Raw genomic sequence first — 27,914 nt, forward strand, 5'->3', positions numbered from 1 at the left:
TAATACTGGGCAACATACTGTAAATGTGTAAATTTCTCTGGAATACAGAAACTGATTATGAAAGCTGTAAAATAATATGGTATAGATTGACTACTAATGGCAGCTCAAAACTGTCTCTACAAAGACATTAAACTGTAAAACTCCTTATTAAATCAAACCTTATTGTGACCACCATTGCAGTGAAAATGCTTGAATTAATTTGACTCAAACAGTGCCCTTTTATGTCCTCACAAAGAAGAAAAATATACGGAGATATGGTTTTTACACTCTCGCAAACGCATTTCTTAAACGTAAAAAACAGATGGAAACTAACGAGACTCTTCCTAGAGCTGGCCGCCAGGCCAAACTGAGCAATCAGGGGAGAAGGACCTTAGTCAGGGAGGTGACCAAGAACCTGATCGTCACTCTGACAGAGCTCTAGAGTTCCTCTGTGGAGATGGGAGAACCTTCCAGAAGCACAACCATCTCTGCAGCACTCCACCAATCAGGCCTTTATGGTAGAGTGGCCAGACAGAAGCCACTCCTCAGTAAAAGGCATATGACAGCCCACTTGGAGTTTGCCAAAAGGCACCTAAAGACTCTCAGACCATGAGAAACAATATTCTCTGGTCTGATGAAACCTAGATTGAAATATTTAGCCTAAATGCCAAGCATCACATCTGGAAGAAACCTGGCAATATCCCTACGGTGAAGCATGGTGGTGGCAGCATCATGCTGTGGGGATGTTTTTCAGTGGCAGGGACTGGGAGACTAGTCAAGATCAAGGCAAAGATGAACAGTGCAAAGTACAGAGAGATCCTTGATGAAAACCTGCTCCAGAGAGCCCAGGACCTCAGACTGGGGCAAAAGTTCATCTTCCAACAGGACAAGGACCCTAAGCACGCAGCCAAGACAATGCAAGAGTGGCTTTGAGACAAGTCTCTGAATGTCCTTGAGTGGCCCCGCCAGAGCCTGGACTTGCTCCTCAGTAAAAGGCATATGACAGCCCACTTGGAATTTGTCAAAAGGCACCTAGTGACTCCCAGACCATGAGAAACAAGATTCTCTGGTATGATGAAACCAAGATTGAGCTCTTTGGCCTGAATGCCAAGCGTCACATCTGGAGGAAACTTGGCACCATTCCTACAGGGAAGCATGCTGTGGGGATGTTTTTTAGTGGCAGGGACTGGGAGAGTAGTCAGGATCAAGGTAAAGATGAACGGAGCAAAGTTCAGAGAGATCCTTGATGAAAACATGCTCCAGAGCACTCAGAACCTCAGACTGGGGTGAAAACGACCCTAAGCACACAGCCAAGAAGATGCAGGAGTGGCTTCAGGACAAGTCTCTAAATGTCCTTAAGTGGTCCAGCCAGAGGCCGGACTTGATCCCGATCGAACATCTCTAGATAGACCATAAAATAGCTGTGCAGCAACGCTCCCCATTCAACCTGACAGAGCTTGAGAGGATCTGCAGAGAAGAATGGGAGAAACTCCGCAAATATAGGTGTGCCAAGTTTGTAGCGTCATACCCAAGAATAATCAATGCTGTAATCGCTGCCAAAGGTGCTTCAACAAAATACTGAGTAAAGGGTCTGAATACTTATGTAAATGTAAAATGTCAGTTTGAATTTTTTTATAAATTTGCAAAAATGTCTAAACCTGTTTTTGCTTTGTCATGATGGGGTATTGTGTGTATATTGATGAGGATTTTTTTTTAAATACATTTTTGAATAAGGTGGTAACAAAATGTGGAAAAAGTTAAGGGGTCTGAATACTTTCCGAAGGCACTGTAAGTATTCACACCAAATTGAGCTCAGGTGCATCCAATTTCTTTTGATCATCCTTGAGATGTCAGTACAACTTGATTGAAGTCAACCTGTGGCCAGTTCAGGATTTAGAAAGAAACACATCTGTCTATTTAAGACCCCACAACTGTCTGTAGATCTCTGAGGCTGTAACACAACAAAATGTGTAATAAGTCAAGGGGTATGAATACTTTCTAAAGGCAATGTACATGATTCAAGTTTTTGTTGTGGTTTGAGGACTCCCGTTTGTGGTTTTGGTTGTTTGTGTTGCTCATAGGCACTAGTTACAGAGAGCAGGGCACATATTTGACTGTCTCTGACCACCAGACCACTACAGTCTAAAGGCTTCATCCTGTACACACCACCCCTGCTCATTCTCATCTCCTGTGCAGCTTAATTTTGCCCTCTGTGTCAAGCTTTTGGATAACCTCCGTCTCAAAATCAGCATGGTGGACTCCGGTTTTCCTAAATGCGCCGCCGTACTTGTTTTCCTCCCAGTAGTGGTGCCAGTTCCCATGTTGATCGGCTCCATAGCCAAATACCGACACCTGTAGAAGGACAGAAATGTTTAGCGTTAGCATTACTAGTGTTATTAGCATTCTGTTTACTTTCAACCAGGCTTCTCATTCTAAAGATAAGGCTCTTGATGTCAAAGGATACTCACCTCATCGCAGATGTGCAGTGCAAATATTATGGCCAGCATGCCCGTGGATGGGTATCTGCCATGGCGCTCTGTCCACCGGTCGTGGGTGTACTTAAAGAATGCTGGATTCATCACCATTACCTGCAAACGAGAGGGTGATTAGCTGTAACGCAACACACAAAAAGCATTAATAATTAAGGGTTTTCATCCAACATGACAATAAAAAATGTAAACATTTAAAATAAACTTGTTTTTTTTCAGCTTTTTCTTCTGTTACATGTACATTCTACACACATTTTACATAAATGGCATTTTTATTTAATTTTTCACAGTAATTGCATTGCAAAAATCTAGTTATTTGATATTTTGATATACATAACATTTCTGTAGATAGATAGTAATGTTACATTATAAATCGTGTTTTCAGAATTTTGTATAATTTAAATTGAATAACGCTAAGTTTTGAATCAAGTGTTGTTTTGCATATCAGTTCATAAACCATGTGCACATCACAAACTCTTTCCAAATATTTTGCAACCTGTATGGCGCCGCAGTCAACATTTTGTCAAGCAAATGACAAGACTTACCTTATCCTTGTCAGCCTGTACTCGATCTTTCACCCTCATGTATGTCCTGAAGAAACATGAAAGAAAAACAACAATAAGATAGTTTTATTTTATTTTACCTTTATTTAACCAGGTGGGTCAGTTGAGAACCAGTTCTCATTTACAATGACAAACATGTGTCACAATAAAAACGGAACAGTAAAAATGGACACATCAAAGACAACTGTCTCATACCTCATTTGCACATACTGTATATATACTTTTTCTACTGTATTATTGACTGTATGTTTTTTTTATTCCATGTGTAACTCTGTGTTGTTGTATGTGTCGAACTGCTTTGCTTTATCTTGGCCAGGTCGCAGTTGTAAATGAGAACTTGTTCTCAACTAGCCTACCTGGTTAAATAAAGGTGAAATAAAATTTAAAAAACAGACTAGGGCCTAGATTCAATCAGATCAAGTGTTAACCGGCGATAGCCTTCACCTACATACTGTAGCAGAGGTGTGACTATGTTGGAGCTGTCAAATCGGTGAGCAGCTGGTCTTGATCATTGTCACGAAGCCACATCCATCCCACTCACGTTAGAAGTTCAGAACGAGAAACTGTAGTCTATTTAGAAATAATGGCACTTAAAAAGAAAATCATTAAACTAAATAATGAGGATTTATATCAGCCTAGTCGAGGTGTAGATTACATCTCACATTCCAGTGATCGAACTTGTCAACAAGACTGCATGGGATTTCTCTTAATGCGACTCAGTGCAGCCAAAGGCAATGTCAGCTTTGTGGATATGACAGTTCAGACACCGCTATGTGGATGTCGGCTTAAGCGGGTCTGATTGAATAGAGCCCTAGGACAAGATCAAGGTCAACAATGTCAACAATTAACTATGCTATCTGTTTTAGTCAGTCGGACGCATACCATGCAGTAGTCAGTTGATTGCACAAATACCGCTACTGCATGTTGAGGAGTGACAATAAAAAGCTTGTAATTGGCATAGAGTGGACCTACGTTTTGATTTCTCCCGTCGACAGGGCGCTGGCTACCCACTGTAGATCGCGGAGTTTGAAGGGCAGCAGGACAAGGTGGACCCCAGGGCCAATGTCCACTGCACTCTCAGGGTACATGAAGTGGTGTGTCGTTCTGTTGCCCACGTCCGCCTCGAACCCTAATGTGGTGGCTTTATTCATTCTTGACAGCAAAGTGAGAACATTGCTTCAGTTCACAGGCATGTCATGTATGTCGTGCGAGATAACAATCAGACACTGTATTAGATTTAACATGGTAACCCATGGTAACCCTGCAGCTACTGTGCTGTAGTGTACTGTATTCATTCCTTCCAGACAGTCAGTCAACCACCTGACTTAACCAATAGTTAACTAATTATGGTGTTGATTGAGCTCATGTGGTATGCCTCTGGTTTCAGGAGATGAGGTAATTGGGTCAGGTGGTTTGTTGCGTGTCTGGAACTGAAGCCTGGTCACTGCGGTTCATCAGGCTCACTATTGCCTAATCCTGCCAATGTGAATAGCGGTGGGTTGTTTGGATCATGGCAGTGATGGGGTTGTGTAATGCCTGCTCTCGCTTTTTAGACTATGTTGGTGTTGTGTGTGATAAGCATGATTCTTTGGATTTTCTATTGCGGTTGTTATGTCTGTTAATGGTTGTTTTGAATGTTTGATTGTTTGTGTTGTCTGCGTTGGGTCATGTTTTCTCTGGGCCATACCTTATGACACTGTTATGGGAGTCTATCAAGGAGCCATATTGAGAGCCCAGCAGGTTTCCTGAGTTCCCCACCACTGCACACTTCCTGCATTGAGCTTGTTTGGGTTGGACATCCCTGGCGGGGGGAGCGATGACCTGGAACATCTTCTGGATCACCTCGTATATCGTACGCTCATCGGTGGACCGCTGCAAAGCCTGACGGGAATGTTCAAAACTCACTTTAGATGTGGAACAACAATATTTCACAGGAATAATGCCTGTGCTCATCTTTGGCTACCAACAAACAAAAACAGCGCAATATACAAGGGTCCTTTTAACATTCAGTACTCAGGAAATCACCAGCCTAAATAGATTCTAATTTTGGCAGCTCCAGAGGGAGGCCTTGTGTTAAATGTGCCCCTTCATAACCAGCCAGCCTCTTTGTGGCAATTTTATTAACAATGTTGGCATTCTTAGCAGACCAACTATGGCAACACTGTGTGTGTGTGTGTGTGTGTGTGTGTGTGTGTGTGTGTGTGTGTGTGTGTGTGTGTGTGTGTGTGTGTGTGTGTGTGTGTGTCCTGACAACTGCATTTCAGTACCACGCTGGCAAGCTTATCTTAGCCCACTTACAGTGTTTCTTTCGAAACCTCAAAAGCCTTTAATTACGATAAATTAAAATGTATTGAAACACATGCTCAGACTGGAGAAAGGCTAACTGAGGCCGAATTGTCCTTCAGGGAACTTCTTATGGAAAGTAATCACCCTGACAATTACAGTGCAAGGAATACACCGCGGTAGGTTTAAATGACATTTGACTTCAAACTTTTATGATTTTTGCAGTGTGCTTTAGAGACAAGAGTAGGACCACTTAGGGCTCCATTCAATCCAAATCACGGAAGTTCAGCATTACAGTGTGATTGAAATTTAAAATTCAGCATTAGCGGAGACTGCATTCACGGTAAATGCTGCATATGTCGACTCGATTGGAAGTTGCCATTGAATTACTAACGCTTCAGCAATAAAGATTAAATAGAGCCCTAAATTCCTCATGAATAAAATGATAATTGGCGAGTATATCTGTGAATACACACATTACAGATCCATATACAGTGCCTAGTGAAAGTCTACACACCCCTTGCATGGTCTTTATATTTTGCTGCCTTAAAACTACATCTAAAAAGGGATTACATTTTAGATTTTTTCCTACAGATCTACACAACCTACTCCACATTTTCAAGTACTTGGTGGAAGCACTATTTTCAGCTATTACTGCTGTGAATAATTTGAAATAATATCCAACCAACTTTGCACAACTCTTAGAGCAGAGAGTATATACTTTTTCCACATTTTGTTGTGTTACAGCCTGAATTTAAAATGGATTAAATTGAGATTTTGTGTCACTGGCTTACAGACAATACCCCATAATGTCAAAGTGTAATTATGTTTTAGACATCTTTACAAATTAATAATACAAATGAAAAGCTAAAATGTCTTGAGCCAATACATATTCAACCCCTTTCTTATGGCAAGCCTAAATAAGTTCAGGAGTAAACATTAGCTTAACAAGTCACAAACTAAGTCACATGGACTCACTCTGTGTGCATTAATAGTGTTTAACATGATTTTTGATTGACTACCTCATATCTGTACCCCACAATCGAGCAGTGAATTTCAAACACAAAGACCAGGGAGGTTTTCCAATGCTTTGCAAAGAAGGGCACCTATTGGTAGATGGGTAAAAATAATTTAAAAAGCAGACATTGAATATCCCTTTGAGCATGGTGAAGTTATTAATTACACTTTGGATGGTGTATCAATACACGCAGTCACTACAAAGACACAGGCATCTAACTCAGTAGCAAGAGGAAGGAAACCGCTCAGGGGTTTCACCATGAGGCCAATGGTGACATTAAAACTGTTACAGAGTTTAATGGTTGTGATAGGAGAAAACTGAGGATAGATCAATAACATTGTTACACCACAACACTAACCTAAATGACAGTGAAAAGAATGACGCCTGTATAGAATAGAAATATTCCAAAACATGTGTCCTGTTTGCAATAAAGCACTAAAGTAAAACTGCAAAAAATGTGGCAAAGAAACTAACTTTATATTGTGAATACAAAGCATTATGTTGGGGCAAGTCCAACACAAGACATTACTGAGTACCACTCTTCATATTTTCAAACATGGTGGTGGCTACATAATGTTATGGGTATGCTTGTTATCAGCAAGGAATAGGGAGTTTTTTTAGGATAAAAATAAACAGAATAGAGCTAAGCACAGGCAAAATCCTAGAAGAAACCTGGTTCAGCTTGCTTTCCAACAGACACTGGGAGACACATTCACATTTCGGCAGGACAATAACCCAAAACACAAGGTCAATTATACACTGGAGTTGCTTAGTGGTTAGAGTGTTGGACTAGTAACCGAAAGGTTGCACGATCAAATCCCCGAGCTGACAAGGTGCAAATCTGTCGTTCTGCCCCTGAACAAGGCAGTTAACCCATTGTTCCTAGGCCGTCATTGAAAATAAGAATTTGTTCTTAACTGACTTGCCTAGTTAAATAAATAAATAAAAATACCAAGACGACATTGAATGTTCCTGAGTGGCATAGCTACAGTTTTGACATAAGTCAGCTTGAAAATCTATGGAAAGGCTTGAAAATGGCTGTTTAGCGATGATCAACAACCAACTTCATGAATAATGTGCAAATATTGTACAATCTTGGTATGCAAAGCTCTTAGACTTAGACTCACAGCTGTAATCACAGCCAAAGGTGATTCTAACATGTATTGACTCAAGGGTGTGAACATTTATGTAAATTACATAATTGCTAAAAGTTCTAAAAACATGTTTTCCCTTTGATAACATTTTAAGGCATGAAATGTCGACTGTGCAAGGGGTTTGTAGACTTTCACTAGGCACTGTACCTTGATTTATTTTCAAATGACTTATTATTGAACGATAGTGAACAGGATATATAGTTATACAATGTAATACTACATTATTACTATTATTACTAAGTAGAAATGTATTACATTGTATTGATGTACTTCTAATAATGTACAGACATATTATTTGGGAAAGTGTCAGAGATTTCTTTCTGTAATTTTTGTTACAATATACAGAATTTTTGCTATATGGTCCTACACCTTTAAACATGGTCCTACACCTGTAGGACCATGTTTAACAATAAACTGACAGTATTTGGCCACATACATGGTCACAGTCTTTGGCCCCTGTCATCAATAGTAATGGTCTTACCAGCCACCACTTCAGGGCCAGGGGGTCCATGTTGTTGTCTCTGTCTGTGAGGAAAGGCTGCTGCTGGGGGTCATAGTGCTGAGCGAACCACGCAGAAACCTTCATGTCCGCTATGCAGGACGAGCACTCACATATCCTGTCTGGACTGGGCACCGTGGCACTGGGTGTTGCCCATATTCGGTTAACAGCGGGCCCTGGCACAGTCCTGGAGGTGGCATGGGTCTCCATCAAAGTCATAGACAGGATGTTGTTCTTCTGAATGGTGATCATGACAAAGAGAATCCCACCAAACAGAGAAAACAAGCACAACTTCCTCTTGAAGAGCATGACTGGACGTTATGAGGTAGGTAGAGTGGTGTACAGTCAGTGCCCTGGGGAAAAGGCAGTCCAGTGATAGGCGTCGGCACCAGGAGTTTAAGTGGTGGAACCCAACTTAGGCAGTCCAGTGTTATTGTCTTGGCTTATATCCTTAGTGATTCTGGATTCAAAGGTAAGAACCAGAAACATTCAGCAAATACTTTCTGATGTTCTATCTCCCTGCTGCTCCAGCCAGAGAGATGGCACACTTCTTAAAATCACAGGTAACACAAACATGCAGAAGAATTGGTTGATACCGGAGTTTATAAAGGAAAGAGGGTGTTAGCTGGATTGTGACCCTGGCCTGATGTGTCCTATTTGATCGAGGAGAATAAGTCCCATGAAACAATTCGACCCAAAAATGTTGTCTGCCGCTTACGAGGGAGACTGCCTTGCTCTGCTCAAGGCAATCGGTGAGGAAATGTAGAAGAGGAAGGAAAACATATAGCTTTCGGTTTCCAAATTCCCTGCCCAAGCCTAAAGAAGGCCTCGCGTTGGTAAAACCTCCATGTTTCTCTCCAGAGCTCCGGTCTGAATGCGCTGCTAGAAGACACAAACACACAGAGATATCAGCATCAATGCAACGATTCCGAAAACAAAATCAACATCAACCAAGCTGCTTACGTAACAAATAGGAGATGGGGAGAGAAATCAATACTCCAAGAGCCACATACTGAACAGTCAACGGCAGCTTTTGATAAACTGCCCATCAATGTAGGGCTAAATACATACCGTATCTTGAAAACATCCATCAAAATGATACTGTGTGGATGGCCATCTGGTATTTCCAGTATTTGCACTGAATATATGCGCTCAGTACTAACTCCACTTCTTATCAGCATGATCAATAACAAAGCTTGCACAAATGTAACAGAGTCACCCTATTGGCTGTGAACCTTCTGTTGTTAGCACCCCTCTTCCTGTGCACAGAAAGAGGAAATCCAGCAGAACTGTTAACGTGCAGACTTTTTTCTTCACCTTGAGTTCTCAGAGCACAACACTCCCATCGAAGGAGTGGAAAGTGGAAAGCCAAAACAACTGTTGCCTCTCGCAGAGGCACACAACTGAGCCTGAGCGTCCACTCTGCAACACACAAGTTTATAAATAAAGTCACATGCTGGCTCTGCATTAATGCATCTCCCATAGATACAGTGCCTGCATAAACTGTAGCTACAGCTGTTGGGAAACACAGATAGACACACATCACCTGTGTCGAGAGACCATTGAGCGAGGCTTTCAAATTGAGGGATGTCAAACATACCATCCAATACCCCCCCCCCCTTTGGGGCCAGACTCAGTGACACCAGGGATGCAGAATCACTTGCATTGAAATCACTTGCATTGAATAAGCCAGCCTGCTAACTTTCCTCACTGGGATCCTGCTGCCTCTGGATATTAGCAACAGAGGCTGCCAAGCTAAAGCCACAGTGGTTAAAGGATCCGAGAGAAGAGGGGTTGGAGGGAGAATTCCCAGGGATCAGCTGATCGTCAGCTGATGCAGTGGAAGAGTTCTGTTAGATGAGATGAGATCATATCGGTGTATCCCTGCCTGCTTGTCTGTCTGCCTCTCTGGTCCTGGTGCAGAACAAACATCCCTGCATCTTATCCTCAGAACAACGCAACAAAAAACCCAGGCCCAACTGACAGGCCAAGGCCCAGACACTTCACATTCATTATTCAATCAAATTAAGCCAGGGAATCCTGAATTACAATGGCAGGGCAAGAGAGAACACCCACATAGGGATACACACAGGGCATCACAGCAGAGTCTGCTTTGTATGTGCCAAGGCATATACACATATGCTTAAAAGGAGTAGTTACAGTGCCTTCAGAAAGTATTCATAACCTGTGACTTATTCCACACTTTGTTGTGTTACAGCCTGAATTCAAAATTGTTTCATTTTTCTACACACAATAAATACCCCATATAATGGGTCAATACTTTGTAGAAGCACTTTTGGCAGTGATTACAGCATTGAGTCTTTCTAGGTAAGTCTGTAAGAGCTTTCCACTCCTGGACTGTGCACAACATTAGCCCATTGGTCTTTGCAAAATTCTTAAAGCTCATTTTCAGGTCATGCCATAGATTTTAAAGTAGATTTAAAGTGCTGTGGAAAAGTATTTGCCCCCTTCCTGATTGTATCTATTTTTGGCCATATTTTTTATACTGAATGTTATCAAATCTTCAACCAAAACCTAATATTAGATATAGGGAACCTGAGTTAACAAATAACAAAAAATATATATAATTGTTTTATTTATTTAATTAACAAACTTATGCAACACTCAATTCCCATGTGTGAAAAAGTAATTGCCCCCTTACACTTAATAAGTGGTTGTCTCACCTTTAGCTGCAATGACTGCAACCAAATGCTTCCACATCCCTGGGTCGCTCCTCTTTTCAGTTCGCTGTAGCTAGCAACTGAAACGAGCTGCAACAAACACTCAAACTGCACAGTTTTATCTCAATCTCTTCATTCAAAGACTCAATCATAGACACTCTTCCTGACAGTTGTGGCTGCTTTGTGTGATGTCTTGTTGTTTCTACCTTCTTGCCCTTTGTGCTGTTGTCTGTGCCCAATAATGTTTGTACCATATTTTGTGCTGCTACCATGTTGTGTTGCTACTATGTTGTTGTTATGTTGTGTTGCTACCATGCTGTGTTGTCATGTGTTGCTGCCTTGCTATGTTGTTGTCTTAGGTCTCTCTTTATGTAGTGTTGTCTCTCTTGCTGTGATGTGTGTTTTGTCCTATATTTATATGTATTTATGTATTTATTTTAATCCCAGGCCCCCGTCCCCGCAGGAGGCCTTCTGCCTTTTGGTAGGCCGTCATTGTAAATGAGAATTTATTCTTAACTGACTTGCCTAGTTAAATAAAGGATAAATAAAATAAAATAAATAAAGTCGTTGGTCAGTCTCTCACATCGCTCTGGAGGAATTTTGGTCCACTCTTGCATGCAGAACTGCTTTAATTCAGTGACATTTGTGAGTTTTCAAGCATGACTGCTTGTTTCAAGTCCTGCCACAACATTATTGTTGTCTATCAGCAATGACAAGCCACCGGGGTCTGACAATCTGGATGGAAAATTACTGAGGATAATAGTGGACGATATTGCCGCTCCTATTTGCCACATCTTCAATTTAAGCCTACTAGAAAGTGTGTGCCCTCAGGCCTGGAGGGAAGCTAAAGTCATTCTGCTACCCAAGAATAGTAAAGCCCCCATTACTTGCTTAAATAGCCGACCAATCAGCCTGTTACCAACCCTTAGCAAACTTCTGGAAAAAATTGTGTTTGACAAGATACAATGCTATTTCACAGTAAACAAATTGACAACAGACTTTCAGCACGCATATAGAAAAGGACACTCAACAAGCACAGCACTTACACAAATGACTGATGATTGGCTGAGAGAAATGTATGATAAAATGATTGTGGGGGCTTGTCAGACTTAAACGCAGCTTTTGACATTATCGATCATAGTCTGCTGCTGGAATAACTGATGGGTTATGGCTTTACACCGCCTGCTATAATGTGGTTAAAGAGTTATATGTCTAACAGAACACAGAGGGTGGAAGCCTTTAATGGAAGCCTCTCAAACATAATCCAGGTAGAAGCAGGAATTCCCCAGGGTAGCTGTTTAGGCCCCTTGCCATGACTACATGGAACTCTATTCCACATTAGGTAACTGATGCAAGCAGTAGAATCAGATTTAAAAAGCAGGTACAAATATACCTTATGGAACAGCGGGGACTGTGAAGTAACACAAACATAGACACATGTATACACACACATGATAACATGTGCACTATACACACAAGTACACATGGATTTTGTATTGTAGATATGTGGTAGTGGAATATGGGCCTGCGGGCACACACTTAGTGTGTTGTAAATTCTGTAATGAATGTATTGTAATGGAATTAACTGCCTTAATTCTGCCAGACCCCAGGAAGAATAGCTGCTGCCATGGGGATCTATAATAAATACAAAAATACAACATCTCAAGTGGGATTAGGTCTGGACTTTGACTAGGTCATTACAAAACTTAAAATGTGTTGCTTTTTAACCATTTTCATGTAGACTTGATTATGTGTTTTGAATCATTGTCTTGCTGCATTAAGCATCTGTGCTTCAGCTTCAGCTCACAGATGGATGGCCTGACATTCTCCTGTAGAATTCTCTGATACAGATCAGAATTCATGGTTACTTCTATTAAGGATTAGCCCCCTTTTTTTTTGTTGCCTAAAATGACATACCCAAATCTAACTGCCTGTAGCTCAGGCCCTGAAGCAAGGATATGCATATTCTTGGTACCATTTGAAAGGAAACACTTTTAAGTTTATGGTAATGTGAAAGGAATGTAATAGAATATAACACATTAGATCTGGTAAAAGATAATACAAAGAAAAAAACTACCGTTTTTTGGTATTTTTTTGTACCATCATCTTTGAAATGCAAGAGAAAGGCCATAATATATTATTGCAGCCCAGGTGCAATTTAGATTTTGGCCACTAGATGGCATCAGTGTATGTGTAAAGTTTTAGACTGATCAAATGAACCATTGTATTTCTGTTCAAGACTGCCCAAATGTGCATAATTTGTTTACTAATAACTTTTCATGTTCAAAGTGCACTCTCCTCAAACAATAGCATGGTATACTTTCACTGTAATAGCTACTTAAAATGGCGCTGGAAGAAATGGCAGCAGTTTTACTGGCGCCCAACCAATTGTGCTATTATGTGTTTTTTTTCGCGTTATTTGTAACTTATTTTGTACATAATGTTTCTGCAACCGTATCTTACAGCAAAAAAGAGCTTCTGGATATCAGGACAGCAATCACTCACCTCGGATTAGACAAAGATTCTTTCTTCAACAAGCAGGAAGCACAGGACATTCTCCAAACACCCGACAGGGCCAACATCCCCGTTATTTGCAAGAGGAGGAGACGCAGGAATAGAGGACACACAGTGGGATGCCTCGTGAGGACCCGCAGGAGGCGAGTGGGAAATCTATTACCGTCAAAATTACTCGCCAATGTGCAATCATTGGACAATAAATTAGACAACGTACGATCACAAATATCCTACCAACGGGACATCAAAAACTGTAATATCCTGTTTCACGGAATCATGGCTGAATGACAACATGGATATTCAGCTAACGGCATATACGCTGCACCGGCAACATAGAACAGCACACTCCGGTAAGACGAGGGGGGGCGGTCTGTGCATATTTGTAAACAGCAGCTGGTGCACTAAATCTAAGGAAGTCTCTAGATTTTGCTCACCTGAAGAAGAGTATATTGTGATAAATTTCAGGCCACACTACTTGCCTAGAGAGTTTTCAGCTATACTTTTCGTGGCTGTTTATTTACCACCACAGACAGATGCTGGCACTAAGACCGCACTCAGTCAGCTGTATAAGGAAATAAGCAAACAGAAAACCACTCACCCAGAGGTGGCGCTCCTAGTGGCTGGAGACTTTAATGCAGGGAAACTTAAATCAGTTCTACCAAATTTCTATCAACAGGTTAAATGTGCAAGCAGAGGGAAAAAAAACTCTAACTTGTAATCCACACACAGAGACGTGTGTACAAAGCTCTCCCTCGCCCTCCATTTGGTAAATCTGACCAAAACTCTATCCTTCTGATTCCTGCTTACAAGCAAAAATTAAAGCAGGAAGCACCAGCAACTCGGTCTATAAAAAAGTGTTCAGATGAAGCAGATGCTAAACAAGAGGACTGTTTTGCTATCACAGACTGGAACATGTTCCGGGGTTCTTCCGATGGCATTGAGGAGTACAACACATCAGTCACTGGCTTTATCAATAAGTGCATCGAGGATGTCGTCCCCACAGTGACTGTACGTACATACCCCAACCAGAAGCGATGGATTACAGGCAACATTCGCACTGAGCTAAAGGGTAGAGCTGCAACTTTCAAGTTGCAGGACTCTAACCCGGAAGCTTACAAGAAATCCTCTATGCCCTGCGACAAACCATCAAACAAGCAAAGCGTCAATACAGGGCTGAGATTGAATCATACAACACCGGCTCCGATGCTCGTCTTATGTGGCAGGGCTTGTAAACTATTACAGACTACAAAGGGAAGCACAGCCATGAGCTGCCCAGTGACACGAGCCTACCAGACGAGCTAAATCCCTTCTATACTCGCTTCGAGGCAAGCAACGCTGAGGCATGCATGAGAGCATCAGCTGTTCCGGATGACTGTGTGATCACGCTCTCCGTAGCCGACGTGAGTAAGACCTTTAAACAGTTCAACATACACAAGGCTGTGGGGCCTGACGGATTACCAGGACGTGTGCTCCGGGCATGTGCTGACCAACTGGCAGGTGTCTTCACTGACATTTTCAACATGTCCCTGATTGAGTCTGTAATACCAACATGTTTCAAGCAGACCACCATAGTCCCTGTGCCCAAGAACAAGACGGCAACCTGCCTAAAAGACTACAGACCCGTAGCACTCACATCCGTAGCCATGAAGTGCTTTGAAAGGCTGGTAATGGCTCCCATCAACACCATTATCCCAGAAACCCTAGACCCACTCCAATTTGCATACCACCCAAACAGATCCACAGATAATGCAAACTCTATTGCACTCCACACTGCCCTTTCCCACCTGGACAAAAGGAACACCTTTGCGAGAATGCTATTCATTGACTAGAGCTCGGAGTTCAACACCATAGCACCCACAAAGCTCATCACTAAGCTACGGATCCTGGGACAAAACACCTCCCTCTGCAACTGGATCCTGGACTTCCTGACGGGCCGCCCCCAGGTGGTGAGGGTAGGTAGCAACACATCTGCCGCGCTGATCCTCAACACTGGAGTCCCCCAGGGGTGCGTGCTCAGTCCCCTCCTGTACTCCCTATTCACCCACGACAGCATGGCCCGGCACGACTCCAACATCATCATTAAGTTTGCAGACGACACAACAGTGGTAGGCCTGATCACCGACAACGGTGAGACAGCCTATAGGGACGAGGTCAGAGAGCTGGCCGGGTGGTACCAGAATAACAACCTATCCCTCAACGTAACCAAGACTAAGGAGGTGATTGTGGACTACAGGAAAAGGAGGACTGAGCACGCCCCCATTCCCATCGACGGGGCTGTAGTGGAGCAGGTTGAGAGCTTCAGGTTCCTTGGTGTCCACATCACCAACAAAGTAGAATGGTCCAAACACACCAAGATGGTCGTGAAGAGGGCACGACAAAGCCTGTTCCCCCTCAGGAAACTAAAAAGATTTGGCATGGGTCCTGATATCCTCAAAAGGTTCTACAGATGCAACATCGAGAGCATCCTGACTGGTTGCATCACTGCCTGGTATGGCAATTGCTCGGCCTCCGACCCAAACGCACTACAGAGGGTAGTGTGTATGGCCCAGTACATCACTGGGGCTAAGCTGCCTGTCATCCAGGACCTCTACACCAGGCGGTGTCAGAGGAAGGCCCTACAAATTGTCAAATACCCCAGCCACCCCAGTCATAGACTGTTCTCTCTAGTACCGCATGGCAATCGCTACCGGAGTGCCAAGTCTAGGACAAAAAGGCTTCTTAACAGTTTTTACCCCCAAGCCATAACACTCCTGAAGAGGTAATCAAATGGCTACCCAGACTATTTGCATTGTGTGCCCCGCCAACCCTTCTTTTACGCTGCTGCTACTTTCTGTTTATCATATATGCATAGTCACTGTAACTATACATTTATGTACATACTACCTCAATTAGCCTGACTAACCAGTGTCTGTATGTAGCCTCGCTACTTTTATAGCCTCGCTACTGTATATAGCATCGCTACTGTTATTTTTTATCTTTTTACTGTGGTTTTTATTTATTTTCTTACCTTTTGTTCACCTAATACCTTTTTTACACTATTGGTTCGAGCCTGTAAGTAAGCATTTCACTTTTGTATTCAACGCACATGACAAATAAACTTTGATTTTATTTTATTTGTATATTGGACAGTGCCGTTAGATTAACAAGAATTTATGCGCTCTGCCAATATCAGATATGTCTATATCCTGGGATATTTTCTTGTTACTTACAACCTCATGCTAATTGCATTAGCCTACGTTAGCTCAACCGTCCCATGGAAGGGACACCGATCCCGGATAAGTTTAAGAGGCCTCAAGGCAAGTTGTCCAGGTCCTGAGGTACCAAAGCATCCCCAAACCCTCACACTACCACCTCCATGTTTGAGCGTGGATATAAGGTTTTTCCCATTATGTTAATTACTTTTTTAAACAGGGGAATTTTGGTATTGCGTAACTAAATAATATAAAAATATATATTTTTTATTTTTTTACTCAGTTTCCCTTTATCTAATAGGTTTTGGTTGAAGATCAGTATCAAAAATATGAAAAAATAGAGAAAATCAGAAAGGGGGCAAATACTTTTTCACAGCACTGTAAGTCATAACTATAACTCGGAATGTTCACCGTCTTCTTGGTGAGCAACTCCAGTGTAGATTTGGCCTTGTGTTTTAGGTTATTGTCCTCCTGAAAGGGGATTTAATCTCCCAGTGTCTGATAGAAAGCAGACTGAACCAAGTTTTCCTCTAGGACTTTCCCTTTGCTTAGCTCCATTCCGTGTCTTTTTTATTCAGAAAAACTCCCCAATCCTTAACGATTACAAGCATACCCATAACATGATGCAGCCACCACTATGCTTGAAAATATGGAGAGTGGTACACAATAATGTGTTGTATTGGATTTGCCCCAAACATAACATTTTGAATTCAGGACAAAAAGTTAATTCTTTGCCATTTTTTTTGCAGTTTTACTTTAGTGCCTTGTTGCAAACAGGATGCATGTTTGGGGATATTTGTATTCTGTACAGGCTTCCTTCTTTTCACTCTGTCATTTAGGTTAGTATTGTGGAGTAACTACAATATTGTTGATCCATCCTTAGCTTTCTCCTATCACGGCCATTACAATCTTTAACTGTTTTAAAGTCACCATTGGCCTTATGGTGAAATCCCTGAGCGGTTTAATTTCTTAGAAGGGATTTAGAAGGGATGCCTGTGTCTTTGTAGTGACTGGATCTATTGTTACACCATCCAAAGTGCAATTGATAACTTCTATCACGACACAAGGCGAGACCCATATGCAGACACAGGAGGCAGATGGTTTGAGCTCTGGTATTTATTATAATCCAAGGGATAGACAAAAGGCAGGTCAGGGACAGGCAAGAGTTCATAGCCAGAGCAGAGTCCAAAATGGTACAGGGCGGCAGGCAGGCTCAAGGTCAGGGGCAGGCAGAGTGGTCAGGCAGGCGGGCTCAGAGTCAGGACAGGCAAGGGTCAAAACCAGGAGGATGCGAAGAAGAGAGATTGGGAAAAACAGGAGCTGAGAGAAAAACGGCAAACAAGAAGAACTGGCACAGAGAGACAAAAAACACAGGTATAAATACCCAGGGGATAAGTGGGGAAGATGGGCGACACCTGGAGGGGGGTTGCGACAAGCACAAGGACAGGTAAAACAGATCAGGGTGTGATAGTTCACCATGCTCAAAGGGATATTCAATGTCTGCTTTTTTTCCCCCCATCTAGCAATAGGTGCCCTTCTTTGCAAAGCATTGGAAAACCTCTCTGGTCTTTGTGGTTGAATCTGTGTTTGAAATTCACTACTCGACTGAGGGACCTTACAGATAATTGTATTTGTGGGGTACAGAGATGAGGCAGTCATGAAAAAATAATGTTAAACACATGCAACTTATTATGTGACTTGTTAAGCACATTTTTACTCCTACATTTATTTAGGCTTGCTATAACAAAGGGGTTGAAAAAATAAAAAGGTGACCAAAAATCTAAATGTAATCAATTTTAAATTCAGCCTGTAACACAAGAAAATGTGTAGAAAGTCACTTTCTGAAGGCACTGTACTACTATTCTATCTCAAGGCCATTAGACTGTTAAATTAGACTGTTAAATAGCCATCACTAGCCAGCTACCACCCGGTTAACTCAACCCTGCACCTTAGAGGCTGCTGCCCTATGTACAGTACATAGGTATGGAATCACTGGTCACTTTAATAATGGAACACCAGTCACTTGAATAATGTGTGCATACTGCTTTACTCATTTCATACACTACCGTTCAAAAGTTTTGGGTCACTTATTTCCATGTTTTTGAAAGAAAAGCACATTTTTTGTCCATTAAAATAACATCAAATTGATCAGAAATACAGTGTAGACATTGTTAATGTTGTAAATAACTATTGTCGCAGGAAACGGTAGATTTCTAATGGAATATCTACATAGGCGTACAGAGGCCCATTATCAGCAACCATCACTCCTGTATTCCAATGGCACATTGTGCTAATCCAAGTTTATCATTTTAAAAGACTAATTGATCATTAGAAAACCCTTTTGCAATTATGTTAGCACAGCTGAAAACTGTTGTGCTGTCACGACTTCTGCCGAAGTCGGCTCCTCTCCTTGTTCGGGCGGCGTTCGGCGGTCGACGTCACCGGCTTTCTAGCCATCGTCGCTCCATTTTTCATTTATCCATTCGTTTTGTCTTGTTCCCTGCACACCTGGTTTTCATTCCCCAGTCACACAACATGTATTTATTCCTCTGTTCCCCCTCATGTCTTTGTGTGTGATTGTTTCGTGTTATGTAGGGTGACCATACGTCCTCTTTTTCCCGGACATGTCCTCTTTTGGACCTAAAAAAATGCGTCCGGCCAAGATTTCTAAATCGCCCAAAATGTCCGGGATTCGGCTTTTGCTTTCTACAGTCGCCATTCATTGTGTGCGTTTTTGTGGATTTGCATTGCTTTGACCTTTCTCTTTAGGTCCCGCCTTCTCACACGCCACCATTGGTGGGTCATGTAGGCCTACGCAAACATTGGTCAAACTGCATCTCAATCATTACCCTCACCATGGCAACAGCCAAGAGACAGAGCAGCAGCTTGCTTGTCAACAGTGGCACAGGGCTCCAGAACGGCGTAAAAATGCCCAAACGCAAATGTAAATTCACAGAAGATTTGCAGAGAAAATTCCCGTGTTTTCGTCTTGGTCGGGATCCGTGTGAAGTAGAATGCATTACCTGCAAAGCTGGACGTACGTGTCAGTGTCAAATAAAGGTGCTAGCGACCTAGAAGCCCACATAAGCTCCGCAAAACACAAAATTGCAGCTAAAGGAGAGAGTTCGTCAGGTAAATTAACTGACTATTTTGTGAGAGCAGGTAAAACAGAAGATGCTGTTACTGCTACGGAGGGAGTTTTTGCATTCCACAACACGAAGCATCACAATAGCTACAGATCAACGGACTGCACGTCTGCCTTGTTAAAAAGGGCTTTCCCTGATTCCAAGACTGCGCGAAAACTTTCAAGCGCTCGTACTAAGACCGAAGCAATTGTTAACGCTGTGATAGCACCACATTCTGTCGACATAGCTCAGAAAGCACTAGAAGACATACCTTACTGTGGTGTTTCTACTGATGGGAGCAATCACGGTGCTGTGAAAATATTCCCTCTGCTTATTCAGTATTTTGATTGGAAGAATGGTGGCGTGCAAAGTAAATTAGTCGAAGTTAAAAACACTCCAAATGAGACAGTTGATACGATCGCGCAATACATAAAAGAAACACTGGAAAATAATGGGATTTTTTCCAAATGTATTGCATTTACAGTAGGGTGACCATACGTCCTCTTTTTGGAAAACTAAAATATGGTCACCCTAGTGTTACGTGTCATTTTTGACGCGCTATTTCTGGTGTGCGTTTATTCCGTGTTTTATATCACGAGGTATGTTTATTTGTTTGTACTTTATTATTGTGACTGTTTGCGCGTTTTTTGCACTTTGGCATATTGGATAGAGGTTTCAACGCAGTGGCGTCCGTCTGTTGGTTTCTCCTGCCTAAATAAAGTGTGCACCTGTTCACAACTCTCTGCTCTCCTGTACCTGACTCTGCTCCCAGTATGCACACCATTGACATGTGCTGACTAAAGGGATATTTTATTTTAGCACTTGCCTAGTTAAATAAAGGTAAAATAAAAATAAAATAAAGAAGCAATAAAACTGGCCTTCTTTAGACTAGTTGAGTATCTGGAGCATCAGCATTTGTGGGTTCGATTACAGGCTCAAAATGGCCAGAAACAAAGACTTTCTTCTGAACCTCGTTAGTCTATTCTTGCTCTGAGAAATGAAGGCTAATTCCATGCGAGAAATTTCCAAGAAAATGAAGATCTCATACAGCGCTGTGTACTACTCCCTTCACAGAACAGCGCAAACTGGCTCTAATCAGAATAGAAAGAGGAGTGGGAGGCCCCGGTGCACAACTGACGAAGAGGACAAGTACATTAGAGTGTCTAGTTTGAGAAACAGATGCCTCACAAGTCCTCAACTGGCAGCTTCATTAAATAGTACCCGCAAAACACCAGTCTCAATGTCAACAGTGAAGAGGCAACTCCGGGATGCTGGCCTTGACAGTTCACAGAATTGTCAATTTAAAGAAATTCAGCAAATGTATTCATGACTAACATTAGATAGTTAATCCAGAGATTCTTACCTTTTCCTCGAGTTGGCAGTCTCAAATCAAATAAAAGCAAAAAAAATGTCACATGCGCTGAATACAACAGTTCTAGTAGAGCTTACAGTGAAATGCTTACTTACAAGCCGTTAACCAACAACGCAGTTCAAGAAATAGAGTTAAGAAGCTGTTAAGGAGCCTTTTGGTCCTAGAATTGGCGCTACGGTACCGCTTGCCTTGCGGTAGCAGAGAGAACAGTCTATGACTTGGGTCTTTGACAATTTTTGGGTCCTTCCTCTGACACCGCCTAGTATATAGGTCCTGGATGTCAGGAAGCAGTTGCCATACCAGGTGGTGATGCAACCAGTCAGGATGCTCTCAATGGCAAATCTTTAGGTTTTTCCCTCCTGAGGGGGAAAAGGTGTTGTCGTGCCCTCTTCAAAACCGTCTTGGTGCGTTTGGACCATGATAGTTAATTGGTGATTTAAGTTTGCCTGCATTAAAGTCCCCGGCCACTAGGAGCGCCACTTCTGGATGAGCCTTTTCTTGTTTGCTTATGTCCTTATATAGCTTGTTCAGTGAGGTCTTAGTGCCAGCATCGGTTCGTGGTGGTAAATAGACAGCTATGAATAATATAGATGAGAACTCTCTTGGTAGATAGTGTGGTCTACAGCTTAGGTATTCTACCTCAGGCGAGAAATATCTCAAGACTTCTTTAATATTAGACATTGTGCACCAGCAGTTGTTGACAAATAGACACACACCCCCGCCCCTCGTCTTACCAGACGTAGCTGCTCTGTCCTGCCGATGCACACTAAATCCAGCCAGCTCTATATTATCCGTGTCGTCATCCAGCCAGGTCTATGTGAAACATAAGATATTAAAATAGCACAATTGGAACCATTTCCTTGTTTGACCACTAGGTTTTATGGGTATTATAACTCTTGGACTGTGGTACTCTATAGCATTCACCAGCCACCTTCTCTCATTGTTATTATAATAATACTTTATTTAACTTGTCTAGCGCTTTCTCAAAGAATCTAAAGTGCATAAAAAGTTCAACAAAGTCGGCCCTCGGATTAAGTTGAGGCAGTTTGGGCTGGAAAGGCAGTGTAGGTGCAGTGTAGGTTCAATGGAGGAGGTATTGATGGGACAGCCAGGGAGAAACAAAGACCGTCTTAAAAACTGGCCCGGTTCTCTTCAACTGAGCATGACAAATCACTATTTGTTACATCAGCACACAACATATGTGTCCTTTACAATGGGGTGTGGAGAGATTAATTAATACTGTGATTAGAACATCTCAAATGCTTTCCATGCTGAAAATAGCTGCCTTGCATTCATTGCTGATGAGGAGTGAATGGATTTGATTTTAATAACAATTTCAAGCCAAGGGTCTGTTCATTTTTATAGTGCTCTTCCTTAGTGTATGAAGAAGAGCTAGAAGAGCACTTCCTTTAACCTCTTCTTGCAACTGTTTTGATTGTGCAGAGGTTGTTGACACTTCTCTTTCAAAGTCTTAAGAATCAGCCTGGGTGATGGAAACACAATTCACCATAATATCACTAGCGCTTACATTAGTATAAAATCTTCGAGATACCTCTGTGGTGCTGTTTGTTTTTAGTTAACCACTAAAGGACAGGTTACACAAAATATAGAAAATATTATTTTCTCCACTACAGCACAATGTCTTATGGCTTGGCTACAATTTAGGCAACGTTCATTCACGGGGACATCCAAGCTTTTCAGATCCTCCAAGATAACTTTCCGTACACTACATTCATAGAGCGGATTTCCCGTAACTTTTATGGTACGGATGACTATCCCCCATAACCTTTATAGGGTGGATAATTATGTAACATTTTTCTGAAACTAATATGAAACTATACCTATAGTCTATAGGCTAAATAAGATTTTGAAAAAATGATGATTGTATCAAGTAGACTACCTGCAACTCAAAGTTGATACATTGTAATTTGTATATACTCTTCGTGGTAGGTAATTTACACAACAAAGTATATCACGTTTTCCCCATTCTGGGAGGGATTTCTTACAATGCAATTTAAAGACCCTTGTAGTGGGTTAGTATCATACTATACATTGTGATACAATGGGCAATTGGAATGGATTTTGAGTCAACCACAATTAGCCTATACCTTTGTAATGAAGCACAGATTTAAAGGCTTTATCATATTTACATAGATTCATTGACCGATCTTAGGGTCATTTAAAAATAAAACATTTGGTTTATTTTAATACTGCAAACTTACAGTGAAAAGCATATAGCTGCTACCACGAGTGTCTAAATAGCCTAATGGGCTTTTGGAACAGTCACAATTAGCCACACCCATGCCAATCAATACAATGAGAAATGCAATTTAATGTTTACAAAAGAGGGTCAACATTTTATTCTGCTCATTTTGCACACCGGGGACACCTTCACTATACACCCCAGTTCTGACCATTCTGCCTGCCTTGACCCCGAGTCTGCCTGCCGTTCTGTACCTGCCTGACTCTGACCCAATTACAAACCTCTGCCTGCCCTGACCCAGAGCCTACCTGCTGTTCTGTACCTTATTGACTCTGCCCTGGATTCCTGACCTCTGCCTGCCCTTGACCTGTCTTTTGCCTGCCACCTGTTTGGGTAAATAAACATCTGTGATTCTAGCTGTCTGCATCTGGGTCTTATCCTGAGTTCTAATAGTACGAACGGGCCATGACTGACCCAGCAGACTCAGACCAGCTCCACAATGCTGTCTCCCAGCAAGGAGCCACCATTGGAAGACACGAGGAGTTACTGCAATGCCTTATCGAGGGACTCCATACCCTTGTGGAACACCATGACCAGGCGTTCAATACATTGCTGGAGCAATTCCGCAGATTCCCTACAAGGCAGCAAGCCACACCAGTAATTCCTCAGCAACCCCGCCACCAGAGGCGCTTCTTCCCAGCCTACCCCAGTGTCCTGAGAACCCCGCTAACCTCCTCCTGAGCATTACGCTGCAGATTCTGGAACCTGCCGGGCCTTTCTCTGCCAGTGCTCCCTCGTCTTCGAGCTGCAGCTCAAGGATAGCGTACATCACAATGCTGATGTCTGGGAGGGCACTCGCCTGGGCTACGGCGGTGTGGGAGCAACAATCCACCATCTGCGTCAGTCTGGAGGAGTTCGTGGCGGAATCTCCATTGTCCAGAAGAGAGGCTGCTCATAAACTGCTCCAGCTTCGTCAAGACGCCCGTAGTGTGGCAGACTACACGGTGGATTTTTGCACGATGGCAGCTGAGAGTGCCTGGAACCCGGACACATTGTTCGACATGTTCCTTCACAGATCATCAAAGGTGATCAAAGATGAGCTCACAGCCTGGGAGTTGCCCATGGACCTCAACTCCCTCATAGCCTTGACCATCCGGATCGATGGGCGGCTACGAGAACGTAGGAGGGAGAGGGAATCTGTCCCCTGTCGCCTTCGCTCGCCCTCGATTCCCACCTCGACTCCGAGGAATCCCGAAAACCCCCGAAGGCATTTCCGAGAGATTCCGACGTCACCCGAGTGCTCACGGGAATCAAGCTACTGGGAAGGGCTCGATTGTCTCTGGATGAACATTTACGCAGACTGAACACCAGGAGCTGTCTGTATTGTGGGACAACAGGACGTTATATTCCACGTGTCCATTGAAAAGACCAGGCTCATCAGTAGGAACGAGTACTCTGGTGAGCCGTACGGGGATTTTCCAATCTCCCGTTACTCGCACCCCTCTCCAAAACATGCTGTTATGGGGTGACCAGACCAAATAACTCCAGATGTATATGTATTTATTATGGATCCCCATTAGCTGCTGCCAAGGCATATATACAGTACAAAATCCATGTGTACGTGTGTGTATTGTGTGTGTGAATGCGTCAATGTTTGTATTGCTTCACTGTCTCCGCTGTTCCATAAGGTGTTTTTTTTATTATCTAATTTTACTGCTTGCATGAGTTACTTGATGTGGTCATGGCTCTGTTTAGTACTGTGCACCTTCCATAGTCTGTTCTGGACTTGGGGACTGTGAAGAGACCTCTTGTGGCATGTCTTGTGGGGTATGCATGTGTCCGCCAGTAGTTCAAACAGACAGCTCGGTGCTTTCAACATGTCAATACCTCTCATAAATACAAGCAGTGATGAAGTCAATCGCTCCTCAACTTTGAGCCAGGAGAGATTGACATGCATATTATTAATATTAGCTCTCTGTGTATATCCAAGGGCCATCCGTGCTGCCCTGTTCTGAGCTAAATGCAATTTTCCTAAGTCCTTTTTTGTGGCACCTGACCACACGACTGAACAGTAGTCCAGGTGTAACAAAACTAGGGCCTGTAAGACTTGCCTTGTTGACAGTGCTATCACGAAGGTAGAGTAGAGCCTTATCATAGACATACTTCTCCCTATCTTAGCTACTGTTGTATCAATATGTTTTTGACCGTGACAGTTTACAATCCAGGGATAACTCCAAGCAGTTTAGTCACCTCAACTTGCTCAATTTTCACATTATTTATTACAAGATATAGTTGAGGTTTAGGGTTTAGTGAATGATTTGTTCCAAATACAATGCTTTTAGTTTTAGAAATATTTAGGGCTAACTTATTCCTTGCCACCCACTCTGAAACTAACTGCAGCTCTTTGTTGGGTGTTGCGAGTCATCAATCCACAAGGATTTAACAGTTTTTACAGTCATTATCTTAATGGGTGCATGCTTATTAGCCACTGGAATAAGCAATTTCATAAATGTGTCAAGTGCATTACCTGTTTGCTCCTCAAATCCCCGAGCTGACAAGGTACAAATCTGTCGTTCTGAACAGGCAGTTAACCCACTGTTCCTAGGCCGTCATTGAAAATACGAATTTGTTCTGAACTGACTTGCCTAGTTAAATAAAGGTAAAATAAAAAAATGTATAAAAAATTACACACCACGGACCCACAAATGTTCTTTGCATCATCAACATATGAATCACTACAAAACTTATTGTATGACCTCTTATACACTATATTAGGCCCAACCTTTGGATCTTTGGTTTACCAAGATATGGCTACTATATTGTGATCACTACATCCGACAGATCTGGATACTGTTTTCTAGCAAATTTCTGCAGCATAAGTAAAGATGTGATCAATAAATGTTAATGATTTCATTCCTGTGCTGTTTGTAACTACCCTGGTAGGTTGACTGATAACCTGAACCAGGTTGCAGGCACTGGTTACAGTTTGAAGCTTTTTCTTGAGTGGGCAGCTTGATGATAGCCAGTCAGTATTTAAATCACCCAGAAAATATACTTCCCTGTTGATATCACATACATTATCAAGCATTTCACACATGTTATCCAGATACTGACTGTTAGCACTTGGTGGTCTATAGCAGCTTCCCACCAGAATGGGCTTTAGTGATGCAGATGAACCTGGAGTCATATTACTTCAACAGTATTTAACATGATCCTCTCTAATCTTTACAGGAATGTGGTTCTGAATATAAACAGAAACACCTCCACCATTGGCATTTCTATCTTTTCTATAAATGTTATAACCTTGTATTTACACCACTGTATTGTCAAAGGTATTATCTAAGTGACTTTCAGAGATAGTCAGAATATGAATGTCATCTGTTACTAGCAAATTATTGATTTCATGAACCTTGTTTCTTAAGCTAAATATATTAACGTGGGCTATTTTGAGCACTTTTCTTTTGGGATGCTTACTTGCTTTCATTGCTTTTACTGGGAAGCTTAGCAGCAGTGGATGTGCTCATGTTCTTTATGTTGGTGGAGAGTGAGCTGCTCACAGTGGACTTCCTCCTAGGGCACACCGGCTTAGTGCTAGCAGTATAAATCTGGTTCATAGGCACATGATTACTGCATACAATAGCTGTAGGATCAGTAGAGGCGTTCAAGGCAGTTAATAGTGACATGAATTAGGTTACTTATATTGTATCAACTGACACCCCTGGTATAATGTACAATTGCTGAAGCATTATGGCAACTCTGCGTCACAATGGTAGGGATAAGCTGAGCTGGGCTTGAGTCACTGATAAGTCATTGTCTCAACGCAGCCTTATTGTGCTGTGAAAGGATCCAGGATCCCAAATGATTTGGGTGGATCCCATCCTCCTTATTAAACGTGTTTTGTTTCCAAGGTATCGAAATTGTCAACAAAAGTTACACCCATTGATAATCACGTAGCCACTTGTGAAGAGAAAGAATCCTGCTAAAGCGTTCAATGCTGCGATTCAGAGATGGCAGAGGGCCAGATATGATGGGTCTTTTGTTAGTGTTTAGCAGAGAGTCAATGAACTCTTTAAAATCTAGTTTCAACTGTTCGGGTGTTCATTGACTCTGGGGCCGATGAAAGCTTTATCGATGCTACCTGGGTGTCGGAGCTTGGTATCACCACTAAGCCCCTCTCCATTCCCATGAATGTCAGAGTGCTGGATGGGTGCTCTATTGGCCGAGTCACCAGCAATACTATTCCTATTGACCTACGAGTATCAAGAAATCACAGTGAGTGTATGCAGTTCCTGCTCATCGAATCGCCCCATGTACCCATGGTTTTGGGATATTCATGGCTCCAGAAACGCAATCCCCTGATCGACTGGGCTACTGGTGTTATCGTGGGTTGGAGCTAGTTCTGCCATGCTCATTGTCTCAAGTCGGCCCAGCTTGCTCCGGGACGTCTCCCTGCAGGCTTGAGAGAAGCCTCGGACCTCTCCACCATTCCCGTGGAATATCTGGACCTCCGGGAGGTCTTCAAGGCCTGTGCTACTTCTCTCCCTCCGCATTGACCCAACGACTGCACCATTGACCTTCTCCTGGGCATTACACCCCTCTGGGGCGGCTTTACTCCCTGTCAGGGCCGGAGACCAAGGCTATGGGGGACTACATTGAGAACTCACTTGTTGCAGGGAGGATTCGCCGATTGGCCTCCCCTGTCGGCGCAGGGTTCTTCTTTGTGGAGAAGAAGGACCAAACCCTGTGCCCGTATATCGACTATGAGGGCCTTAATGACATGAAGGTAAAAAAACATTACCCTCTACCCATCATCTCCTCAGCTTTCGAACCACTTCAGGGAGCG

General features: G+C 42.5%; 1 protein-coding gene across 5 annotated transcripts in view; it reads right to left on the reverse strand.

The window, feature by feature from the left end:
• Nucleotides 1–1,814: 1,814 nt before the first annotated feature.
• Nucleotides 1,815–27,914, reverse strand: part of st3gal8 (ST3 beta-galactoside alpha-2,3-sialyltransferase 8) — a 44,397-nt gene continuing 18,297 nt past the window's right edge. The window contains exons 1-7 of one of the 5 annotated variants that reach the window (XM_014165894.2): nucleotides 9,303–9,404; nucleotides 7,968–8,867; nucleotides 4,719–4,912; nucleotides 4,004–4,183; nucleotides 3,014–3,059; nucleotides 2,448–2,567; nucleotides 1,815–2,331 (exon numbers count right to left, since the gene is read on the reverse strand). In XM_014165894.2, the coding sequence (XP_014021369.1) occupies nucleotides 2,161–2,331; nucleotides 2,448–2,567; nucleotides 3,014–3,059; nucleotides 4,004–4,183; nucleotides 4,719–4,912; nucleotides 7,968–8,294 (1,038 nt within the window). In that variant the 5' untranslated portion in view covers nucleotides 8,295–8,867; nucleotides 9,303–9,404 and the 3' untranslated portion in view covers nucleotides 1,815–2,160. Of the gene's footprint in view, nucleotides 2,332–2,447; nucleotides 2,568–3,013; nucleotides 3,060–4,003; nucleotides 4,184–4,718; nucleotides 4,913–7,967; nucleotides 8,868–9,056; nucleotides 9,405–27,914 lie in introns of those variants that run through there. The other 4 variants (XM_014165893.2, XM_045705475.1, XM_014165892.2 and 1 more) reach the window with 4 other exon arrangements.

The sequence above is a fragment of the Salmo salar genome, chromosome ssa22, assembly GCF_905237065.1.
Source record: "Salmo salar chromosome ssa22, Ssal_v3.1, whole genome shotgun sequence".
Lineage (NCBI taxonomy): Eukaryota > Metazoa > Chordata > Actinopteri > Salmoniformes > Salmonidae > Salmo > Salmo salar.